Source organism: Salvelinus alpinus, chromosome 3, assembly GCF_045679555.1.
Source record: "Salvelinus alpinus chromosome 3, SLU_Salpinus.1, whole genome shotgun sequence".
NCBI classification, from domain to species: domain Eukaryota; kingdom Metazoa; phylum Chordata; class Actinopteri; order Salmoniformes; family Salmonidae; genus Salvelinus; species Salvelinus alpinus.
Genome location: NC_092088.1, coordinates 109,057,260 through 109,080,194, shown reverse-complemented (window position 1 = coordinate 109,080,194; position 22,935 = coordinate 109,057,260). Strand labels below are relative to the sequence as shown.

Below are 22,935 nucleotides of genomic sequence, written 5' to 3'. Positions count from 1 at the left end.
ATACCTTACATAAAACAAGGCCTGCTTCCCTTTGGCCATTTGGTTAGTTCCTCAGCAGTGAGAAGAGAGAGCCGAGCCCTGCGGACAGAACGGAAGCCCCACGAAGGAAGTCACTCTACAACGTGACAAACTCCACTCTAGTAAAAACAGTGTAACAACAACACAGACAGCGACCAGCCCCACTTCTTCCACAGCAACCGAGAGGACAGGACTTCTGGTATCACTAAACATGCTGAGATACAGAGGATGAAACTCTGACAACCACAGTGTTTTCAAGTTATTCTGCACTACTGTTGTACTTGTCCTAAACTGGAGGTCGATGTTTTATTCCACTGACACTTTCTAGAGATGATTAACGCACTGATGCAGTCACAATAGTATGGAAGCTATCAGGACTAGTGCAGGACAGAACCAGTCTAGTAGGGAAGCTATCAGGACTAGTGTAGGACAGAACCAGTCTAGTAGGGAAGCTATCAGGACTAGTGTAGGACAGAACCAGTCTAGTAGGGAAGCTATCAGGACTAGTGTAGGACAGAACCAGTCTAGTAGGGAAGCTATCAGGACTAGTGTAGGACAGAACCAGTCTAGTAGGGAAGCTATCAGGACTAGTGTAGGACAGAACCAGTCTAGTAGGGAAGCTATCAGGGCTAGTGTAGGACAGAACCAGTCTAGTAGGGAAGCTATCAGGACTAGTGTAGGACAGAACCAGTCTAGTATGGAAGCTATCAGGACTAGTGTAGGACAGAACCAGTCTAGTAGGGAAGCTATCAGGACTAGTGTAGGACAGAACAGTCTAGTAGGGAAGCTATCAGGACTAGTGTAGGACAGAACCAGTCTAGTAGGGAAGCTATCAGGACTAGTGCAGGACAGAACCAGTCTAGTAGGGAAGCTATCAGGACTAGTGCAGGACAGAACCAGTCTAGTAGGGAAGCTATCAGGACTAGTGCAGGACAGAACCAGTCTAGTAGGGAAGCTATCAGGACTAGTGTAGGACAGAACCAGTCTAGTAGGGAAGCTATCAGGACTAGTGTAGGACAGAACCAGTCTAGTAGGGAAGCTATCAGGACTAGTGTAGGACAGAACCAGTCTAGTAGGGAAGCTATCAGGACTAGTGTAGGACAGAACCAGTCTAGAAGGGAAGGGACTAGTGTAGGACAGAACCAGTCTAGTAGGGGAGCTATCAGGACTAGTGTAGGACAGAACCAGTCTAGTAGGGAAGCTATCAGGACTAGTGTAGCACAGAACCAGTCTAGTAGGGAAGCTATCAGGACTAGTGTAGGACAGAACCAGTCTAGTAGGGAAGAGACTAGTGTAGGACAGAACCAGTCTAGTAGGGGAGCTATCAGGACTAGTGTAGGACAGAACCAGTCTAGTAGGGAAGCTATCAGGACTAGTGTAGCACAGAACCAGTCTAGTAGGGAAGCTATCAGGACTAGTGTAGGACAGAACCAGTCTAGTAGGGAAGCTATCAGGACTAGTGTAGGACAGAACCAGTCTAGTAGGGAAGCTATCAGGACTAGTGTAGGACAGAACCAGTCTAGTAGGGAAGCTATCAGGGCTAGTGTAGGACAGAACCAGTCTAGTATGGAAGCTATCAGGACTAGTGTAGGACAGAACCAGTCTTGTAGGGAAGCTATCAGGACTAGTGCAGGACAGAACCAGTCTAGTAGGGAAGCTATCAGGACTAGTGTAGGACAGAACCAGTCTAGTAGGGAAGCTATCAGGACTAGTGTAGGACAGAACCAGTCTAGTAGGGAAGCTATCAGGACTAGTGTAGGACAGAACCAGTCTAGTAGGGAAGCTATCAGGACTAGTGTAGGACAGAACCAGTCTAGAAGGGAAGGGACTAGTGTAGGACAGAACCAGTCTAGTAGGGGAGCTATCAGGACTAGTGTAGGACAGAACCAGTCTAGTAGGGAAGCTATCAGGACTAGTGTAGCACAGAACCAGTCTAGTAGGGAAGCTATCAGGACTAGTGTAGGACAGAACCAGTCTAGTAGGGAAGAGACTAGTGTAGGACAGAACCAGTCTAGTAGGGGAGCTATCAGGACTAGTGTAGGACAGAACCAGTCTAGTAGGGAAGCTATCAGGACTAGTGTAGCACAGAACCAGTCTAGTAGGGAAGCTATCATGACTAGTGTAGGACAGAACCAGTCTAGTAGGGAAGCTATCAGGACTAGTGTAGGACAGAACCAGTCTAGTAGGGAAGCTATCAGGACTAGTGTAGGACAGAACCAGTCTAGTAGGGAAGCTATCAGGGCTAGTGTAGGACAGAACCAGTCTAGTATGGAAGCTATCAGGACTAGTGTAGGACAGAACCAGTCTAGTAGGGAAGCTATCAGGACTAGTGTAGGACAGAACCAGTCTAGTAGGGAAGCTATCAGGACTAGTGTAGGACAGAACCAGTCTAGTAGGGAAGCTATCAGGACTAGTGTAGGACAGAACCAGTCTAGTAGGGAAGCTATCAGGACTAGTGCAGGACAGAACCAGTCTAGTAGGGAAGCTATCAGGACTAGTGCAGGACAGAACCAGTCTAGTAGGGAAGCTATCAGGACTAGTGCAGGACAGAACCAGTCTAGTAGGGAAGCTATCAGGACTAGTGTAGGACAGAACCAGTCTAGTAGGGAAGCTATCAGGACTAGTGTAGGACATAACCAGTCTAGTAGGGAAGCTATCAGGACTAGTGTAGGACAGAACCAGTCTAGTAGGGAAGCTATCAGGACTAGTGTAGGACAGAACCAGTCTAGAAGGGAAGGGACTAGTGTAGGACAGAACCAGTCTAGTAGGGGAGCTATCAGGACTAGTGTAGGACAGAACCAGTCTAGTAGGGAAGCTATCAGGACTAGTGTAGCACAGAACCAGTCTAGTAGGGAAGAGACTAGTGTAGGACAGAACCAGTCTAGTAGGGGAGCTATCAGGACTAGTGTAGGACAGAACCAGTCTAGTAGGGAAGCTATCAGGACTAGTGTAGCACAGAACCAGTCTAGTAGGGAAGCTATCAGGACTAGTGTAGGACAGAACCAGTCTAGTAGGGAAGCTATCAGGACTAGTGTAGCACAGAACCAGTCTAGTAGGGAAGCTATCAGGACTAGTGTAGGACAGAACCAGTCTAGTAGGGAAGCTATCAGGACTAGTGTAGGACAGAACCAGTCTAGTAGGGAAGCTATCAGGACTAGTGTAGGACAGAACCAGTCTAGTAGGGAAGCTATCAGGACTAGTGTAGGACAGAACCAGTCTAGTAGGGAAGCTATCAGGACTAGTGTAGGACAGAACCAGTCTAGTAGGGAAGCTATCAGGACTAGTGTAGGACAGAACCAGTCTAGTAGGGAAGCTATCGGGACTAGTGTAGGACAGAACCAGTCTAGTAGGGAGGCTATCAGGACTAGTGTAGGACAGAACCAGTCTAGTAGGGAAGCTATCAGGACTAGTGTAGGACAGAACCAGTCTAGTAGGGAAGCTAGCAGGACTAGTGTAGGACAGAACCAGTCTAGTAGGGAAGCTATCAGGACTAGTGTAGGACAGAACCAGTCTAGTATGGAAGCTATCAGGACTAGTGTAAGACAGAACCAGTCTAGTAGGGAAGCTATCAGGACTAGTGTAGGACAGAACCAGTCTAGTAGGGAAGCTACCAGGACTAGTGTAGGACAGAACCAGTCTAGTAGGGAAGCTATCAGGACTAGTGTAGGACAGAACCAGTCTAGTAGGGAAGCTATCAGGATTATTGTAGGACAGAACCAGTCTAGTAGGGAAGCTATCAGGACTAGTGTAGGACAGAACCAGTCTAGAAGGGAAGCTATCAGGACTAGTGTAGGAAGAACCAGTCTAGTATGGAAGCTATCAGGACTAGTGTAGGACAGAACCAGTCTAGTATGGAAGCTATCAGGACTAGTGTAGGACAGAACCAGTCTAGTAGGGAAGCTATCAGGACTAGTGTAGGACAGAACCAGTCTAGTATGGAAGCTATCAGGACTAGTGTAGGACAGAACCAGTCTAGTAGGGAAGCTATCAGGACTAGTGTAGGACAGAACCAGTCTAGTAGGGAAGCTATCAGGACTAGTGTAGGACAGAACCAGTCTAGTAGGGAAGTTATCAGGACTAGTGTAGGACAGAACCAGTCTAGTAGGGAAGCTATCAGGACTAGTGTAGGACAGAACCAGTCTAGTAGGGAAGCTATCAGGACTAGTGTAGGACAGAACCAGTCTAGTAGGGAAGCTATCAGGACTAGTGTAGGACGGTACCAGTCTAGTAGGGAAGCTATCAGGACTAGTGTAGGACAGAACCAGTCTAGTAGGGAAGCTATCAGGACTAGTGTAGGACAGAACCAGTCTAGTATGGAAGCTACTAGGACTAGTGTAGGACAGAACCAGTCTAGTAGGGAAGCTATCAGGACTAGTGTAGGACAGAACCAGTCTAGTATGGACGCTATCAGGACTAGTGTAGGACAGAACCAGTCTAGTAGGGAAGCTATCAGGACTAGTGTAGGACAGAACCAGTCTAGTAGGGAAGCTATCAGGACTAGTGTAGGACAGAACCAGTCTAGTAGGGAAGCTATCAGGACTAGTGTAGGACAGAACCAGTCTAGTAGGGAAGCTATCAGGACTAGTGTAGGACAGAACCAGTCTAGTATGGAAGCTATCAGGAATAGTGTAGGACAGAACGCGTCTAGTATGGAAGCTATCAGGAATAGTGTAGGACAGAACCAGTCTAGTATGGAAGCTATCAGGACTAGTGTAGGACAGAACCAGTCTAGAAGGGAAGCTATCAGGACTAGTGTAGGACAGAACCAGTCTAGTAGGGAGGCTATCAGGACTAGTGTAGGACAGAACCAGTCTAGTAGGGAAGCTATCAGGACTAGTGTAGGACAGAACCAGTCTAGTAGGGAAGCTATCAGGACTAGTGTAGGACAGAACCAGTCTAGTAGGGAAGCTATCAGGACTAGTGTAGGACAGAACCAGTCTAGTAGGGAAGCTATCAGGACTAGTGTAGGACAGAACCAGTCTAGTAGGGAAGCTATCAGGACTAGTGTAGGACAGAACCAGTCTAGTAGGGAAGCTATCAGGACTAGTGTAGGACAGAACCAGTCTAGTAGGGAAGCTATCAGGACTAGTGTAGGACAGAACCAGTCTAGTAGGGAAGCTATCAAGACTAGTGTAGGACAGAACCAGTCTAGTATGGAAGCTATCAGGACTAGTGTAGGACAGAACCAGTCTAGTATGGAAGCTATCAGGACTAGTGTAGGACAGAACCAGTCTAGTAGGGAAGCTATCAGGACTAGTGTAGGACAGAACCAGTCTAGTAGGGAAGCTATCAGGACTAGTGTAGGACAGAACCAGTCTAGTAGGGAAGCTATCAGGACTAGTGTAGGACAGACCCAGTCTAGTAGGGAAGCTATCAGGACTAGTGTAGGACAGAACCAGTCTAGTATGGAAGCTATCAGGAATAGTGTAGGACAGAACGCGTCTAGTATGGAAGCTATCAGGAATAGTGTAGGACAGAACCAGTCTAGTATGGAAGCTATCAGGACTAGTGTAGGACAGAACCAGTCTAGAAGGGAAGCTATCAGGACTAGTGTAGGACAGAACCAGTCTAGTAGGGAGGCTATCAGGACTAGTGTAGGACAGAACCAGTCTAGTAGGGAAGCTATCAGGACTAGTGTAGGACAGAACCAGTCTAGTAGGGAAGCTATCAGGACTATTGTAGGACAGAACCAGTCTAGTAGGGAAGCTATCAGGACTAGTGTAGGACAGAACCAGTCTAGTAGGGAAGCTATCAGGACTAGTGTAGGACAGAACCAGTCTAGTAGGGAAGCTATCAGGACTAGTGTAGGACAGAACCAGTCTAGTAGGGAAGCTATCAGGACTAGTGTAGGACAGAACCAGTCTAGTAGGGAAGCTATCAAGACTAGTGTAGGACAGAACCAGTCTAGTATGGAAGCTATCAGGACTAGTGTAGGACAGAACCAGTCTAGTATGGAAGCTATCAGGACTAGTGTAGGACAGAACCAGTCTAGTAGGGAAGCTATCAGGAATAGTGTAGGACAGAACCAGTCTAGTAGGGAAGCTATCAGGAATAGTGTAGGACAGAACCAGTCTAGTAGGGAAGCTATCAGGACTAGTGTAGGACAGAACCAGTCTAGTAGGGTAGCTATCAGGACTAGCGTAGGACAGAACCATCAGGACTAATGTAGAGAGATCTACAGTAGGCCAGAGAGGAGAGAGACCTGCAGTCGGCCTGAGAGGAGAGAGACCTGCAGTAGGCCTGAGAGGAGAGAGACCTGCAGTAGGCCAGAGAGGAGAGAGACCTGCAGTAGGCCAGAGAGGAGAGAGACCTGCAGTAGGCCAGAGAGGAGAGAGACCTGCGGTAGGCCAGAGAGGAGAGAGACCTGCAGTAGGCCAGAGAGGAGAGAGACCTGCAGTAGGCCAGAGGAGAGAGACCTGCAGTAGGCCAGAGAGGAGCGTTATTCGTCCAATAGTCTCAGCCCAGTGAATCATGTCCACCACACAGTAACATCCACAGAGCCAGTCAGCCTGATAAACTAACAGTCAGGAAGATTCAGAGTAAACCTCTTGATAAATGGCTGGTCACATGCTCATAGAAAGAGAACGCTCTGAGTGCCAGGATATAATATCTACTGTAGTCGCATCCAGAGACTCAGACAGCTGGAGGCTAAATGAACTGGACACGCTTTCATTTTCCTGGAAGAATAGAGACACCTTCCAGTCAGAGAGGGTTTAGGAAGAGAAGACGCCTTGGAGAGTTAAATAAACACATGAAGTTAACATGTGTGATGGGAATCTATTATAGATTGAATGTTGTTTTACTGTTCAGCACCTGAACACTGTGTTGTTTCATGTTATATCTCATTAAATGTTGTTTTACTATTCAGCACCTGAACACTGTGTTGTTTCATGTTATATCTCATTAAATGTTGTTTTACTATTCAGCACCTGAACACTGTGTTGTTTCATGTTATTTCTCATTAAATGTTGTTTTACTATTCAGCACCTGAACACTGTGTTGTTTCATGTTATATCTCATTGAATGTTGTTTTACTATTCAGCACCTGAACACTGTGTTGTTTCATGTTATATCTCATTGAATGTTGTTTTACTGTTCAGCACCTGAACACTGTGTTGTTTCATGTTATATCTCATTAAATGTTGTTTTACTATTCAGCACCTGAACACTGTGTTGTTTCATGTTATATCTCATTAAATGTTGTTTTACTATTCAGCACCTAAACACTGTGTTGTTTCATGTTATTTCTCATTAAATGTTGTTTTACTATTCAGCACCTGAACACTGTGTTGTTTCATGTTATATCTCATTAAATGTTGTTTTACTATTCAGCACCTAAACACTGTGTTGTTTCATGTTATATCTCATTGAATGTTGTTTTACTATTCAGCACCTGAACACTGTGTTGTTTCATGTTATTTCTCATTAAATGTTGTTTTACTATTCAGCACCTGAACACTGTGTTGTTTCATGTTATATCTCATTAAATGTTGTTTTACTATTCAGCACCTGAACACTGTGTTGTTTCATGTTATTTCTCATTAAATGTTGTTTTACTATTCAGCACCTGAACACTGTGTTGTTTCATGTTATTTCTCATTAAATGTTGTTTTACTATTCAGCACCTGAACACTGTGTTGTTTCATGTTATTTCTCATTGAATGTTGTTTTACTATTCAGCACCTGAACACTGTGTTGTTTCATGTTATATCTCATTGAATGTTGTTTTACTGTTCAGCACCTGAACACTGTGTTGTTTCATGTTATATCTCATTAAATGTTGTTTTACTATTCAGCACCTGAACACTGTGTTGTTTCATGTTATATCTCATTAAATGTTGTTTTACTATTCAGCACCTAAACACTGTGTTGTTTCATGTTATTTCTCATTAAATGTTGTTTTACTATTCAGCACCTGAACACTGTGTTGTTTCATGTTATATCTCATTAAATGTTGTTTTACTATTCAGCACCTAAACACTGTGTTGTTTCATGTTATATCTCATTGAATGTTGTTTTACTATTCAGCACCTGAACACTGTGTTGTTTCATGTTATTTCTCATTAAATGTTGTTTTACTATTCAGCACCTGAACACTGTGTTGTTTCATGTTATATCTCATTAAATGTTGTTTTACTATTCAGCACCTGAACACTGTGTTGTTTCATGTTATATCTCATTAAATGTTGTTTTACTATTCAGCACCTGAACACTGTGTTGTTTCATGTTATTTCTCATTGAATGTTGTTTTACTATTCAGCACCTCTGTTAGGCACGGCACAACGCGGAGTACCTGGAAACAGCCCTTAGCTACGGTATACAGGCCATATACCACAAACCCCTGCCGTGCTTTATTGCTTTTACAAACCAGTTGCCAAGACAGCAAGGCAAGGAACGACACATCTAAATTGAAAATGTTGCTTTAATAAATAAATTCACAATAAATACATTTGACCTGCCTACTGCAGGTCTCTCTCCTCTCTGGCCGAGTCATACTCTTCTCTGACCCAGCTCAGTGCACGGTCTATGGACTTTATTTATCTCATTACAACGAATCATAATTCCTGTCAGAGGCGCTGATCTGGGGACATGGGCTCCAAAAACCCTGCTCTCCCGTCAGAAATCCCTACCCTCCTCCATTCCTCCTCCCTCTAAACCCCTGCTCTCCTCCCTCCAGACCCCTGCTCTCCTCCCTCTAAACCCCTGCTCTCCTCCCTCTAAACCCCTGCTCTCCTCCCTCTAAACCCCTGCTCTCCTCCCTCTAAACCCCTGCTCTCCTCCCTCTAAACCCCTGCTCTCCTCCCTCCAGACCCCTGCTCTCCTCCCTCTAAACCCCTGCTCTCCTCCCTCCAAACCCCTGCTCTCCTCCCTCTAAACCCCTGCTCTCCTCCCTCTAAACCCCTGCTCTCCTCCCTCTAAACCCCTGCTCTCCTCCCTCTAAACCCCTGCTCTCCTCCCTCTAAACCCCTGCTCTCCTCCCTCCAAACTCCTGCCCTCCTCCCTCTAAACCCCTGCTCTCCTCCCTCTAAACCCCTGCTCTGCTCCCTCTAAACCCCTGCTCTCCTCCCTCTAAACCCCTGCTCTCTTCCCTCTAAACCCCTGCTCTCCTCCCTCCAAACCCCTGCTCTCCTCCCTCCAAACCCCTGCTCTCCTCCCTCTAAACCCCTGTCCTCCTCCCTCTAAACTCCTACCCTCCTCCCTTCCTCCTCCCTCCAAACCTCTGCTCTCCTTCCTCCAAACTCCCACCCTCCTCCCTCTAAACCCCTGCTCTCCTCCCTCCAAACTCCTACCCTACTCCCTTCCTCCTCCCTCCAAACCTCTGCTCTCCTTCCTCCAAACTCCCACCCTCCTCCCTCCAAACCTCTGCTCTCCTCCCTCCAAACTCCTACCCTCCTCCCTCCAAACCCCTGCCTCCTCTCAGACTCTCCATCCACAGCTCTGCCTCTGCCTACAAAGCCCCCTGCTTTCTCTCTCTCCTGGGACGAGACAGGACCAGACAGATGCATGGATTTGTCTCACTGTTAAAGCATTGTATTGTATTGTATCAGAGGCAGTAGTCACAGTAAATATATAGTGGATGCACTGTCAATAGGCTCTACATACAGTTGAAGTTGGAAGTTTACATACACTTAGGTTGGAGTCATTTAAACTTGTGTTTCAACCACTCCACACATTTCTGGTTAACAAACTATAGGTTTGGCAAGTCAGTTAGGACATCTACTTTGTGCATGACACAAGTCATTTTCCAACAATTGTTGACAGACAGATTATTTCACTTAAAATTCACTGTATCACAATTCCAGTGGGTCAGAAGTTTACATACATTAAGTTGACTGTGCCTTTAAACAGCTTGTACAATTCCAGAAAACGATGTCATGGCTTTAGAAGCTTCTGATAGGCTAATTGACATCATTTAGGTCAATTGGAGGTGTACCTGTGGATGTATTTCAAGGCCTACCTTCAAACTCAGTGCCTCTTTGCTTGACATCATGGGAAAACCAAAATAAATCAGCCAAGACCTCAGAAAAAAAATTGTAGACCTCCACAAGTCTGGTTCATCCTTGGAAGCAATTTCCAAATGCCTGAAGGTACCACGTTCATCTGTACAAACAATAGTACACAAGTATAAACACCATGGGACCACGCAGCCGTCATACCGCTCAGGAAGGAGACACGTTCTGTCTCCTAGAGATGAACGTACTTTGGTGAGAAAAGTGCAAATCAATCCCAGAACAACAGCAAAGGACCTTGTGAAGATGCTGGAGGAAACAGGTACAAAAGTAGTATAAACCAGCCTTTAGTCTTGAAATCTTTGGTTGTTTAGTACACAGCCTCACAGGTGAATCCTTAAAGAGATGGGGGGGGGGGCTAAAGCTTTAGAGGGTGTGAACGATGCTGAATGGGCGGAGACAAAGAGCTCCCCAGTAGGTACCAAAACATTCAAGGGACATTTTCTCTAAAGTGAGGTTACAAGTGTATCAACTTTCAAAGCAGAATGAAGTCCCCATTGTTCCTCAACAGTAGTGTATAATATACCATTTACCATCTCTTTTACTTCTTTCCTATGTAAAATACACCATTTCAAATGTTGCTCCATAAGACCGAACCGGTCGGTCACATATACTTTAATGATTGTCAGAGTGAACAGCAGGCTCACAGAGGAAACCAGGAAACCAACACATTACAATATAACGAGTGTGAAAGAGACTAAAACTGCCATATCCGTGCTGGCAGACAGATGTGTTGATTTAAACTGTCTGATAACAGTAAAGTGAAAGTACACATTGCTTCCTTCTACAGGATTGGTCCAAGTCACTAAGGACATTCCAAATGGCACCCTATTCCTTAAAGAGGGACCTACTTTAGACCAAAGCCCTTACGAGCCTCCAGAGAGAGAGACACTGCTTCTACAGGTCTGAACAGAAACCTCTGATGGGCTGATAGATAGATAACACAGTATTAACAGGAAAGAGGGCTCTGACAAACAACAACAATGAGATAACCTGGGGAACGCATCCCAAACAGCTCCCTATTCCCTTCATAGAGTGGGAACAGAGTCCTATTTGGGGCGCGACCTCAGTCACTAACATGTGGTGATCCGATCATCCAGCTCCCTATTCCCTTCATATAGTGGGAACAGAGTCCTATTTGGGGCGCGACCTCAGTCACTAACAGAAACCAGCCCGTTACATTACAGTCAGGAAACCAACCCATTACATTACAGTCAGGAAACCAACCCATTACATTACAGTCAGGAAACCAACCCCATTACATTACAGTCAGGAAACCAACCCCATTACATTACAGTCAGGAAACCAACCCATTACATTACAGTCAGGAAACCAACCCATTACATTACAGTCAGGAACCAACCCATTACATTACAGTCAGGAACCAACCCATTACATTACAGTCAGGAACCAACCCATTACATTACAGCCAGGAACCAACCCATTACATTACAGTCAGGAACCAACCCATTACATTACAGTCAGGAAACCAACCCATTACATTACAGTCAGGAAACCAACCCATTACATTACAGTCAGGAAACCAACCCATTACATTACAGTCAGGAAACCAACCCATTACATTACAGCCAGGAACCAACCCATTACATTACAGTCAGGAACCAACCCATTACATTACAGTCAGGAAACCAACCCATTACATTACAGTCAGGAAACCAACCCATTACATTACAGTCAGGAAACCAACCCATTACATTACAGTCAGGAAACCAACCCATTACATTACAGCCAGGAACCAACCCATTACATTACAGTCAGGAACCAACCCATTACATTACAGCCAGGAACCCAACCCATTACATTACAGTCAGGAAACCAACCCATTACATTACAGTCAGGAAACCAACCCATTACATTACAGTCAGGAAACCAACCCATTACATTACAGTCAGGAAACCAACCCATTACATTACAGTCAGGAAACCAACCCATTACATTACAGTCAGGAAACCAACCCATTACATTACAGTCAGGAAACCAACCCATTACATTACAGTCAGGAAAACAACCCATTACATTACAGTCAGGAAAACAACCCATTACATTACAGTTAGGAAACCAACCTATTACATTACAGTCAGGAAACCAACCGATCACAACAGATGACTTCTTCTATGGGTTCACTGTATCTACCAGCAGACTGACCTGATATCAGCCAGATGATGAACCCGTATCTACCACCAGAATGACCTGATCTGCACACTTCTATGTCTGTGTGAGGCCCCACTAAACAGGAAGAGGCCTCCCAGCCACCGCTGGTCTATCCTAGAGCTTTACAACCATCAGAGGTTTACACCTCCTGACCCGGTGAAAGAGAATCATTGAAGGTGATCAAGAGGCTGATCAAACAGCACTAGGTGCATTGGTAAGACCGTGTGTGTGTGTGTGTGTGTGTGTGTGTGTGTGTGTGTGTGTGTGTGTGTGTGTGTGTGTGTGTGTGTGTGTGTGTGTGTGTGTGTGTGTGTGTGTGTGTGTGTGTGTGTGTGTGTGTGTGTGTGTTCTGTAATACTTATACATATCATATATCTGGTATGATATGGTACTTTCACCATCGGATCACCAAGACCTGTAAATACATCTACACTCTGAGCACATCAACCTGCCTTCACAAGGTCCCTGTTTTACCAACCTGCCTTCACAAGGTCCCTGTTTTATCAACCTGCCTTCACAAGGTCCCTGTTTTACCAACCTGCCTTCACAAGGTCCCTGTTTTACCAACCTGCCTTCACAAGGTCCCTGTTTTACCAACCTGCCTTCACAAGGTCCCTGTTTTACCAACATGCCTTCACAAGGTCCCTGTTTTACCAACCTGCCTTCACAAGGTCCCTGTTTTACAATGACATAATCACAGTGTGTTGTAGAATACATATTATAAAGGGATGTCTGGTTGCCTCACCTCAATAAATACACAAACATTTGTAGTTCAACAAGTCATTGCATGTATAGATTTTTTTTGGCATGACTTGAAATAAACGTGTGACTCGACTTGCTCTTAGAATGCACGACTTGGACTGGACTCCAGACTCAACCTGTTCTACTGGGGACTCGACTTGGACTGGACTCCAGACTCAACCTGTTCTACTGGGTACTCGACTCGGACTGGACTCCAGACTCAACCTGTTCTACTGGGGACTCGACTTGGACTGGACTCCAGACTCAACCTGTTCTACTGGGGACTCGACTCAGACTGGACTCCAGACTCAACCCGTTCTACTGGGGACTCGACTCGGACTGGACTCCAGACTCAACCTGTTCTACTGGGGACTCGACTTGGACTGGACTCCAGACTCAACCTGTTCTACTGGGGACTCGACTTGGACTGGACTCCAGACTCAACCTGTTCTACTGGGGACTCGACTTGGACTGGACTCCAGACTCAACCTGTTCTACTGGGGACTCGACTTGGACTGGACTCCAGACTCAACCTGTTCTACTGGGTACTCGACTTGGACTGGACTCCAGACTCAACCTGTTCTACTGGGGACTCGACTTGGACTGGACTCCAGACTCAACCTGTTCTACTGGGGACTCGACTTGGACTGGACTCCAGACTCAACCTGTTCTACTGGGGACTCGACTCAGACTGGACTCCAGACTCAACCTGTTCTACTGGGGACTCGACTCAGACTGGACTCCAGACTCAACCTGTTCTACTGGGGACTCGACTCGGACTGGACTCCAGACTCAACCCGTTCTACTGGGGACTCGACTCGGACTGGACTCCAGACTCAACCTGTTCTACTGGGGACTCGACTCGGACTGGACTCCAGACTCAACCCGTTCTACTGGGGACTCGACTTGAGACTCAGACCTCATGACTTGCTTGTGACTCTAATAATAATAGTGACTTGGTGCCACCTCTGCTATACAGCGGACAGGGTGACATTAGGAACAGACAACATCTGTATGACTGTCATAGAAACAACGTTGACACAGAAAACAGACCCACTCATATAGAACTGGTCCCGTGTGGCTCAGTTGGTAGAGCATGGCGCTTGCAACGCCAGGGTTGTGGGTTCATTCCCCACGGGGGGACCAGGATGAATATGTATGAACTTTCCAATTTGTAAGTCGCTCTGGATAAGAGCGTCTGCTAAATGACTTAAATGTAAATGTAACAGACTGCCTTCCCCCACCATGACACAGAAAACAGACCCACTCATATAGAACAGACTGCCTTCCCCCACCATGACACAGAAAACAGAAACACTCATATAGAACAGACTGCCTTTCCCCACCATGACACAGAAAACAGACCCACTCATATAGAACAGACTGCCTTTCCCCACCATGACACAGAAAACAGACCCACTCATATAGAACAGACTGCCTTTCCCCACCATGACACAGAAAACAGACCTACTCATATAGAACAGACTGCCTTTCCCCACCATGACACAGAAAACAGACCCACTCATATAGAACAGACTGCAGTAGGTAGATTCAACATAATGGCTGTTCTGTGGCTGAGGATACTGTTCAACAGTGTGTCTACTCTGCCCCTACAGTAGGTAGATTCAACATAATGGCTGTTCTGTGGTTGAGCTGAATAGAACCCCATCACTAAGGTCAACAGTAGGCAGGCAGCAAGTCAGGTAGGCAGCAAGTCAGGCAGGCAGGCAGGCAGCAAGTCATGCAGGCAGGCAGCAAGTCATGCAGGCAGGCAGCAAGTCATGCAGGCAGCAAGTCAGGTAGGCAGGCAGAAAGTCAGGCAGGTAGCAAGTCAGGCAGGCAGGCAGCAAGTCATGCAGGCAGCAAGTCATGCATGCAGCAAGTCTACCTCATTGTTTGGCCTTGGAGGAGTGATAATACTGAACGAGTTTCATGTTCTGTGTGGACGCCAGGAAGAGTAGCTGCTGACTTTGCAACAGCTAATGGGAGATCCTAATAAAATACCAAAAATACCAAATAAATAGGGAATAGGGCTGTAGTATAAACTAGTGCTATATATAGGGAATAGGGATGTAGTATAAAGTAGTACACTATATAGGGAATAGGGCTGTAGTATAAAGTAGTGCACTATATAGGGAATAGGGCTGTAGTATAAAGTAGTGCACTACATAGGGAATAGGGCTGTAGTATAAAGTAGTGCACTATATAGGGAATAGGGCTGTAGTATAAAGTAGTGCCCTATATAGGGAATAGGGTGCCATCAGGGACCCTGTCTCTCCACTCTGAGACTCTAGGTCAGCAGGTCTAATAGAGGGATCTTTCATTCCTCGTCCATTGTCTCCAGAGCTGTATCAGTCTCAGCCCGTCACCAGCAGCACATGGGGCATCAGAGCATCACTGCATTATCTGTTCATCTCCAGAACAGAACCGGCTCAGCATGAGGACAAGGCACAACGCTATCACTAGGGTCACTACAATGCTACGACACATGACTGGCCTACCAGCCTTCTCCCCAACGCACCACTGATGTCATTCTCTAGTTAGTGCGTTGTCATGGTTTCTAAAGCACTGAGAGAAACCAGAGAAGGAGACTGTTTGTCTCCAGAACGGGAACGGCCTTAGAATGAGGACGTTACCACACTAGGTCACTAACATGGTACACCTACCACACTAGGTCACTAACATGGTACACCTACCACACTAGGTCACTAACATGGTACACCTACCACACTAGGTCACTAACATGGTACACCTACCACACTAGGTCACTAACATGGTACATCTACCACACTAGGTCACTAACATGGTACACCTACCACACTAGGTCACTAACATGGTACACCTACCACACTAGGTCACTAACATGGTACACCTACCACACTAGGTCACTAACATGGTACACCTACCACACTAGGTCACTAACATGGTACACCTACCACACTAGGTCACTAACATGGTACACCTACCACACTAGGTCACTAACATGGTACACCTACCACACTAGGTCACTAACATGGTACACCTACCACACTAGGTCACTAACATGGTACACCTACCACACTAGGTCACTAACATGGTACACCTACCACACTAGGTCACTAACATGGTACACCTACCACACTAGGTCACTAACATGGTACATCTACCACACTAGGTCACTAACATGGTACACCTACCACATTAGGTCACTAACATGGTACACCTACCACACTAGGTCACTAACATGGTACATCTACCACACTAGGTCACTAACATGGTACACCTACCACACTAGGTCACTAACATGGTACACCTACCACACTAGGTCACTAACATGGTACACCTACCACACTAGGTCACTAACATGGTACACCTACCACACTAGGTCACTAACATGGTACACCTACCACACTAGGTCACTAACATGGTACATCTACCACACTAGGTCACTAACATGGTACACCTACCACACTAGGTCACTAACATGGTACACCTACCACACTAGGTCACTAACATGGTACACCTACCACACTAGGTCACTAACATGGTACACCTACCACACTAGGTCACTAACATGGTACACCTACCACACTAGGTCACTAACATGGTACACCTACCACACTAGGTCACTAACATGGTACACCTACCACACTAGGTCACTAACATGGTACACCTACCACACTAGGTCACTAACATGGTACACCTACCACACTAGGTCACTAACATGGTACACCTACCACACTAGGTCACTAACATGGTACACCTACCACACTAGGTCACTAACATGGTACACCTACCACACTAGGTCACTAACATGGTACACCTACCACACTAGGTCACTAACATGGTACATCTACCACACTAGGTCACTAACATGGTACACCTACCACACTAGGTCACTAACATGGTACACCTACCACACTAGGTCACTAACATGGTACACCTACCACACTAGGTCACTAACATGGTACACCTACCACACTAGGTCACTAACATGGTACACCTACCACACTAGGTCACTAACATGGTACACCTACCACACTAGGTCACTAACATGGTACACCTACCACACTAGGTCACTAACATGGTACACCTACCACACTAGGTCACTAACATGGTACACCTACAACACTAGGTCACTAACATGGTACACCTACCACACTAGGTCACTAACATGGTACATCTACCACACTAGGTCACTAACATGGTACACCTACCACACTAGGTCACTAACATGGTACATCTACCACACTAGGTCACTAACATGGTACACCTACCACACTAGGTCACTAACATGGTACACCTACCACACTAGGTCACTAACATGGTACACCTACAACACTAGGTCACTAACATGGTACACCTACCACACTAGGTCACTAACATGGTACACCTACCACACTAGGTCACTAACATGGTACATCTACCACACTAGGTCACTAACATGGTACACCTACCACACTAGGTCACTAACATGGTACACCTACAACACTAGGTCACTAACATGGTACACCTACAACACTAGGTCACTAACATGGTACACCTACCACACTAGGTCACTAACATGGTACACCTACCACACTAGGTCACTAACATGGTACACCTACCACACTAGGTCACTAACATGGTACACCTACCACACTAGGTCACTAACATGGTACACCTACAACACTAGGTCACTAACATGGTACACCTACCACACTAGGTCACTAACATGGTACACCTACCACACTAGGTCACTAACATGGTACACCTACCACACTAGGTCACTAACATGGTACACCTACCACACTAGGTCACTAACATGGTACATCTACCACACTAGGTCACTAACATGGTACATCTACCACACTAGGTCACTAACATGGTACACCTACCACACTAGGTCACTAACATGGTACACCTACCACACTAGGTCACTAACATGGTACACCTACCACACTAGTTCACTAACATGGTACACCTACAACACTAGGTCACTAACATGGTACACCTACCACACTAGGTCACTAACATGGTACACCTACCACACTAGGTCACTAACATGGTACACCTACCACACTAGGTCACTAACATGGTACACCTACCACACTAGGTCACTAACATGGTACACCTACCACACTAGGTCACTAACATGGTACATCTACCACACTAGGTCACTAACATGGTACACCTACCACACTAGGTCACTAACATGGTACACCTACAACACTAGGTCACTAACATGGTACACCTACAACACTAGGTCACTAACATGGTACACCTACCACACTAGGTCACTAACATGGTACACCTACCACACTAGGTCACTAACATGGTACACCTACCACACTAGGTCACTAACATGGTACACCTACCACACTAGGTCACTAACATGGTACACCTACAACACTAGGTCACTAACATGGTACACCTACCACACTAGGTCACTAACATGGTACACCTACCACACTAGGTCACTAACATGGTACACCTACCACACTAGGTCACTAACATGGTACACCTACCACACTAGGTCACTAACATGGTACATCTACCACACTAGGTCACTAACATGGTACATCTACCACACTAGGTCACTAACATGGTACACCTACCACACTAGGTCACTAACATGGTACACCTACCACACTAGGTCACTAACATGGTACACCTACAACACTAGTTCACTAACATGGTACACCTACCACACTAGGTCACTAACATGGTACACCTACCACACTAGGTCACTAACATGGTACACCTACCACACTAGGTCACTAACATGGTACACCTACCACACTAGGTCACTAACATGGTACACCTACCACACTAGGTCACTAACATGGTACATCTACCACACTAGGTCACTAACATGGTACACCTACCACACTAGGTCACTAACATGGTACACCTACCACACTAGGTCACTAACATGGTACACCTACCACACTAGGTCACTAACATGGTACACCTACCACACTAGGTCACTAACATGGTACACCTACAACACTAGGTCACTAACATGGTACACCTACCACACTAGGTCACTAACATGGTACACCTACCACACTAGGTCACTAACATGGTACACCTACCACACTAGGTCACTAACATGGTACACCTACCACACTAGGTCACTAACATGGTACACCTACCACACTAGGTCACTAACATGGTACATCTACCACACTAGGTCACTAACATGGTACACCTACCACACTAGGTCACTAACATGGTACACCTACAACACTAGGTCACTAACATGGTACACCTACCACACTAGGTCACTAACATGGTACATCTACCACACTAGGTCACTAACATGGTACACCTACCACACTAGGTCACTAACATGGTACACCTACAACACTAGGTCACTAACATGGTACACCTACCACACTAGGTCACTAACATGGTACACCTACCACACTAGGTCACTAACATGGTACACCTACCACACTAGGTCACTAACATGGTACACCTACCACACTAGGTCACTAACATGGTACACCTACCACACTAGGTCACTAACATGGTACACCTACAACACTAGGTCACTAACATGGTACACCTACCACACTAGGTCACTAACATGGTACATCTACCACACTAGGTCACTAACATGGTACACCTACCACACTAGGTCACTAACATGGTACACCTACCACACTAGGTCACTAACATGGTACATCTACCACACTAGGTCACTAACATGGTACACCTACCACACTAGGTCACTAACATGGTACACCTACCACACTAGGTCACTAACATGGTACACCTACCACACTAGGTCACTAACATGGTACACCTACCACACTAGGTCACTAACATGGTACACCTACCACACTAGGTCACTAACATGGTACATCTACCACACTAGGTCACTAACATGGTACACCTACCACACTAGGTCACTAACATGGTACACCTACCACACTAGGTCACTAACATGGTACACCTACCACACTAGGTCACTAACATGGTACATCTACCACACTAGGTCACTAACATGGTACACCTACCACACTAGGTCACTAACATGGTACACCTACCACACTAGGTCACTAACATGGTACACCTACCAGCCTTCTCCCCAACGCTCCACTGATGTCATTCTCTAACTCACATGTGTCAAACTCATTCCACGGAGGGCCGAGTGTCTGCAGGTTCCACGGAGGGCCGAGTGTCTGCAGGTTCCACGGAGGGCCGAGTGTCTGCAGGTTCCACGGAGGGCCGAGTGTCTGCAGGTTCCACGGAGGGCCGAGTGTCTGCAGGTTCCACGGAGGGCCGAGTGTCTGCAGGGTCCACGGAGGGCCGAGTGTCTGCAGGTTCCACGGAGGGCCGAGTGTCTGCAGGTTCCACGGAGGGCCGAGTGTCTGCAGGTTCCACGGAGGGCCGAGTGTCTGCAAGTTCCACGGAGGGCCGAGTGTCTGCAGGTTCCACGGAGGGCCGAGTGTCTGCAGGTTCCACGGAGGGCCGAGTGTCTGCAGGGTCCACGGAGGGCCGAGTGTCTGCAGGTTCCACGGAGGGCCGAGTGTCTGCAGGTTGACTAAACCCTCCATGGAATTAGTTTCTCCCTGCTCTAACTCACCTGGTTGACTAAACCCTCCATGGAATGAGTTTGCCCCCCCTGCTCTAACTCACCTGGTTGACTAAACCCTCCATTGAATGAGTTTCTCCCTGCTCTAACTCACCTGGTTGACTAAACCCTCCATGGAATGAGTTTCTCCCTGCTCTAACTCACCTGGTTGACTAAACCCTCCATGGAATGAGTTTCTCCCTGCTCTAACTCACCTGGTTGACTCAGCTCTCCATTGAATGAGTTTTCCCCCCTGCTCTAACTCACCTGGTTGACTAAACCCTCCATGGAATGAGTTTCTCCCCCCTGCTCTAACTCACCTGGTTGACTAAACCCTCCATGGAATGAGTTTCTCCCTGCTCTAACTCACCTGGTTGACTAAACCCTCCATGGAATGAGTTTCTCCCTGCTCTAACTCACCTGGTTGACTAAACCCTCCATGGAATGAGTTTCTCCCTGCTCTAACTCACCTGGTTGACTAAACCCTCCATGGAATGAGTTTCTCCCTGCTCTAACTCACCTGGTTGACTCAACCCTCCATGGAATGAGTTTTCCCCCCCTGCTCTAACTCCACTGCTTCTAAAGCACCAGCAGAATGACAGACAGTGATATTAAACACAGGACTTTAGAAGTGAGATAGTAAACAACACCACTCAAGACGCCATGAAGATGCAGTCAGCGGGCATCTACAAGTCTCCGCAGGCCAAACTACAAGTCTCCGCAGGCCAAACCACAAGTCCCTTTTAAGATAGGGTGTCTTCCAAATGGTACCCTATTCCCTACATAGTGCACTACTTTAGACCAGGGCCACTATATAGGGAATAGGGTGGTGCACTACTTTAGACCAGGGCCACTACATAGGGAATAGGATGCTGCACTACTTTAGACCAGGGCCACTATATAGGGAATAGGATGCTGCACTACTTTAGACCAGGGCCACTATATAGGGAATAGGGTGCTGCACTACTTTAGACCAGGGCCACTACATAGGGAATAGGATGCTGCACTACTTTAGACCAGGGCCACTATATAGGGAATAGGGTGCTGCACTACTTTAGACCAGGGCCACTACATAGGGAATAGGATGCTGCACTTCTTTAGACCAGGGCCACTATATAGGGAATAGGATGCTGCACTACTTTAGACCAGGGCCACTATATAGGGAATAGGGTGCTGCACTACTTTAGACTAGGGCCACTACATAGGGAATAGGGTGCTGTTTGAGATACAGCCACAGTCATTTCCAGGAAACTGTTAATCAGCGACACCATTACCTCAGAACCTGTTTCTCCAGAATATTTAGTCCACTAGGATCTAAACTGCATTCCAAATGGCACCCTATTCCCTATATAGGGCACTTCTTCGACCAGACCCCATAGGACACTATGTAAATAGGGTGCCATTTGGGACTCTGCCCTAGAGCAAGGCTTTTAATTTGTTTGTTCTCTCCCAAAACCACTCCTTGACTTCTAGACAATAGGGATTACTGGGGTTGAGGTTGCTTTATAGCCACAGAATAGATCAGCCATTAACTCTGCGTGTTGTTACATCAGGCTGGTGCTGGTAGGCTGCTATGAGGGATCAGTTAGCCTATGCGCTTTACGTAGAACCACTAACCACTATTCTACAATAGAACAATCCTACACTTTGTGTGTCACTACCAAGGTTTTCGGTTCAAATTTATTATGTGGATCCAATGTCATGTAATTGTATTATAACCCTTTATAACAGTATAACACTACAGTAAGGAAAATGTGCAAACGAACTGATTAGCATAAAGTAGCATAATAATACGACGTCAAGAAAAGTCTGCAGAAAATGTTTGTATACGAATTTAGTGAACGATGAATGAGCTTCAATGTAGGTAAAACAGAGAAAAATAGAGTAGGGAAAAACGAGTAAACTCCCATATGAACAGGCAAAAGTTGACAGGTCAATTTACTGTTACAATTTGTAGTCTATATACATTTTCTAAATCTCTCTAAATCACACGTTACGAACAGAATAAGTGAAAGCAAAACTTTCACTCCACGTTCCTGCGACACAATACTGTAGCCCAGTTGCAGAATAACACAAAGTGTGTGTAATTTCAGAAAGCCTGATTATGCTGAATGACCAGGGGTATAAATGTTAAATGAAACCGTGTTTCGCCAGCAGTGTATCGGTACCTGTGTGAAGGGAAAGGACGGTAGGATCCTCACCTGGGAGTCTCGGCGGTCACCTGTGGTGGAAGCCATGTTGAACACTTCTCAACTCCGGACAGCTGCTCAGATTCTCAGTCGCGCAAAATCCATAAACCTGTATCAAATATGTATTATCACAAAGCTAGAAGATTATAAAAACCCCGACATCAAGTCCTTCGTCTTCAACAAGTTTCAAGCTCGAAGGTCCTCATTTTTCCCGGGCAAAACGTGCCTGTGGCGCGAGATAGGCTGTAGTGTCATTCTATGG

The 22,935-nt window shown here is 46.2% G+C and overlaps 1 protein-coding gene across 2 annotated transcripts in view; it reads right to left on the bottom strand.

Annotated features, from left to right (window-relative positions):
• The window catches only part of LOC139571681 (ankyrin-3-like), a 408,808-nt gene extending 385,873 nt beyond the window's left edge, over positions 1-22,935 (bottom strand). Inside the window, exon 1 of one of the 2 annotated variants that reach the window (XM_071394781.1) lies at positions 22,653-22,935. In XM_071394781.1, coding sequence (XP_071250882.1) covers positions 22,653-22,721 — 69 coding nt within the window. In that variant the 5' untranslated portion in view covers positions 22,722-22,935. The remainder of the gene's footprint in view (positions 1-22,652) is intronic. The other variant, XM_071394785.1, reaches the window with a different exon arrangement.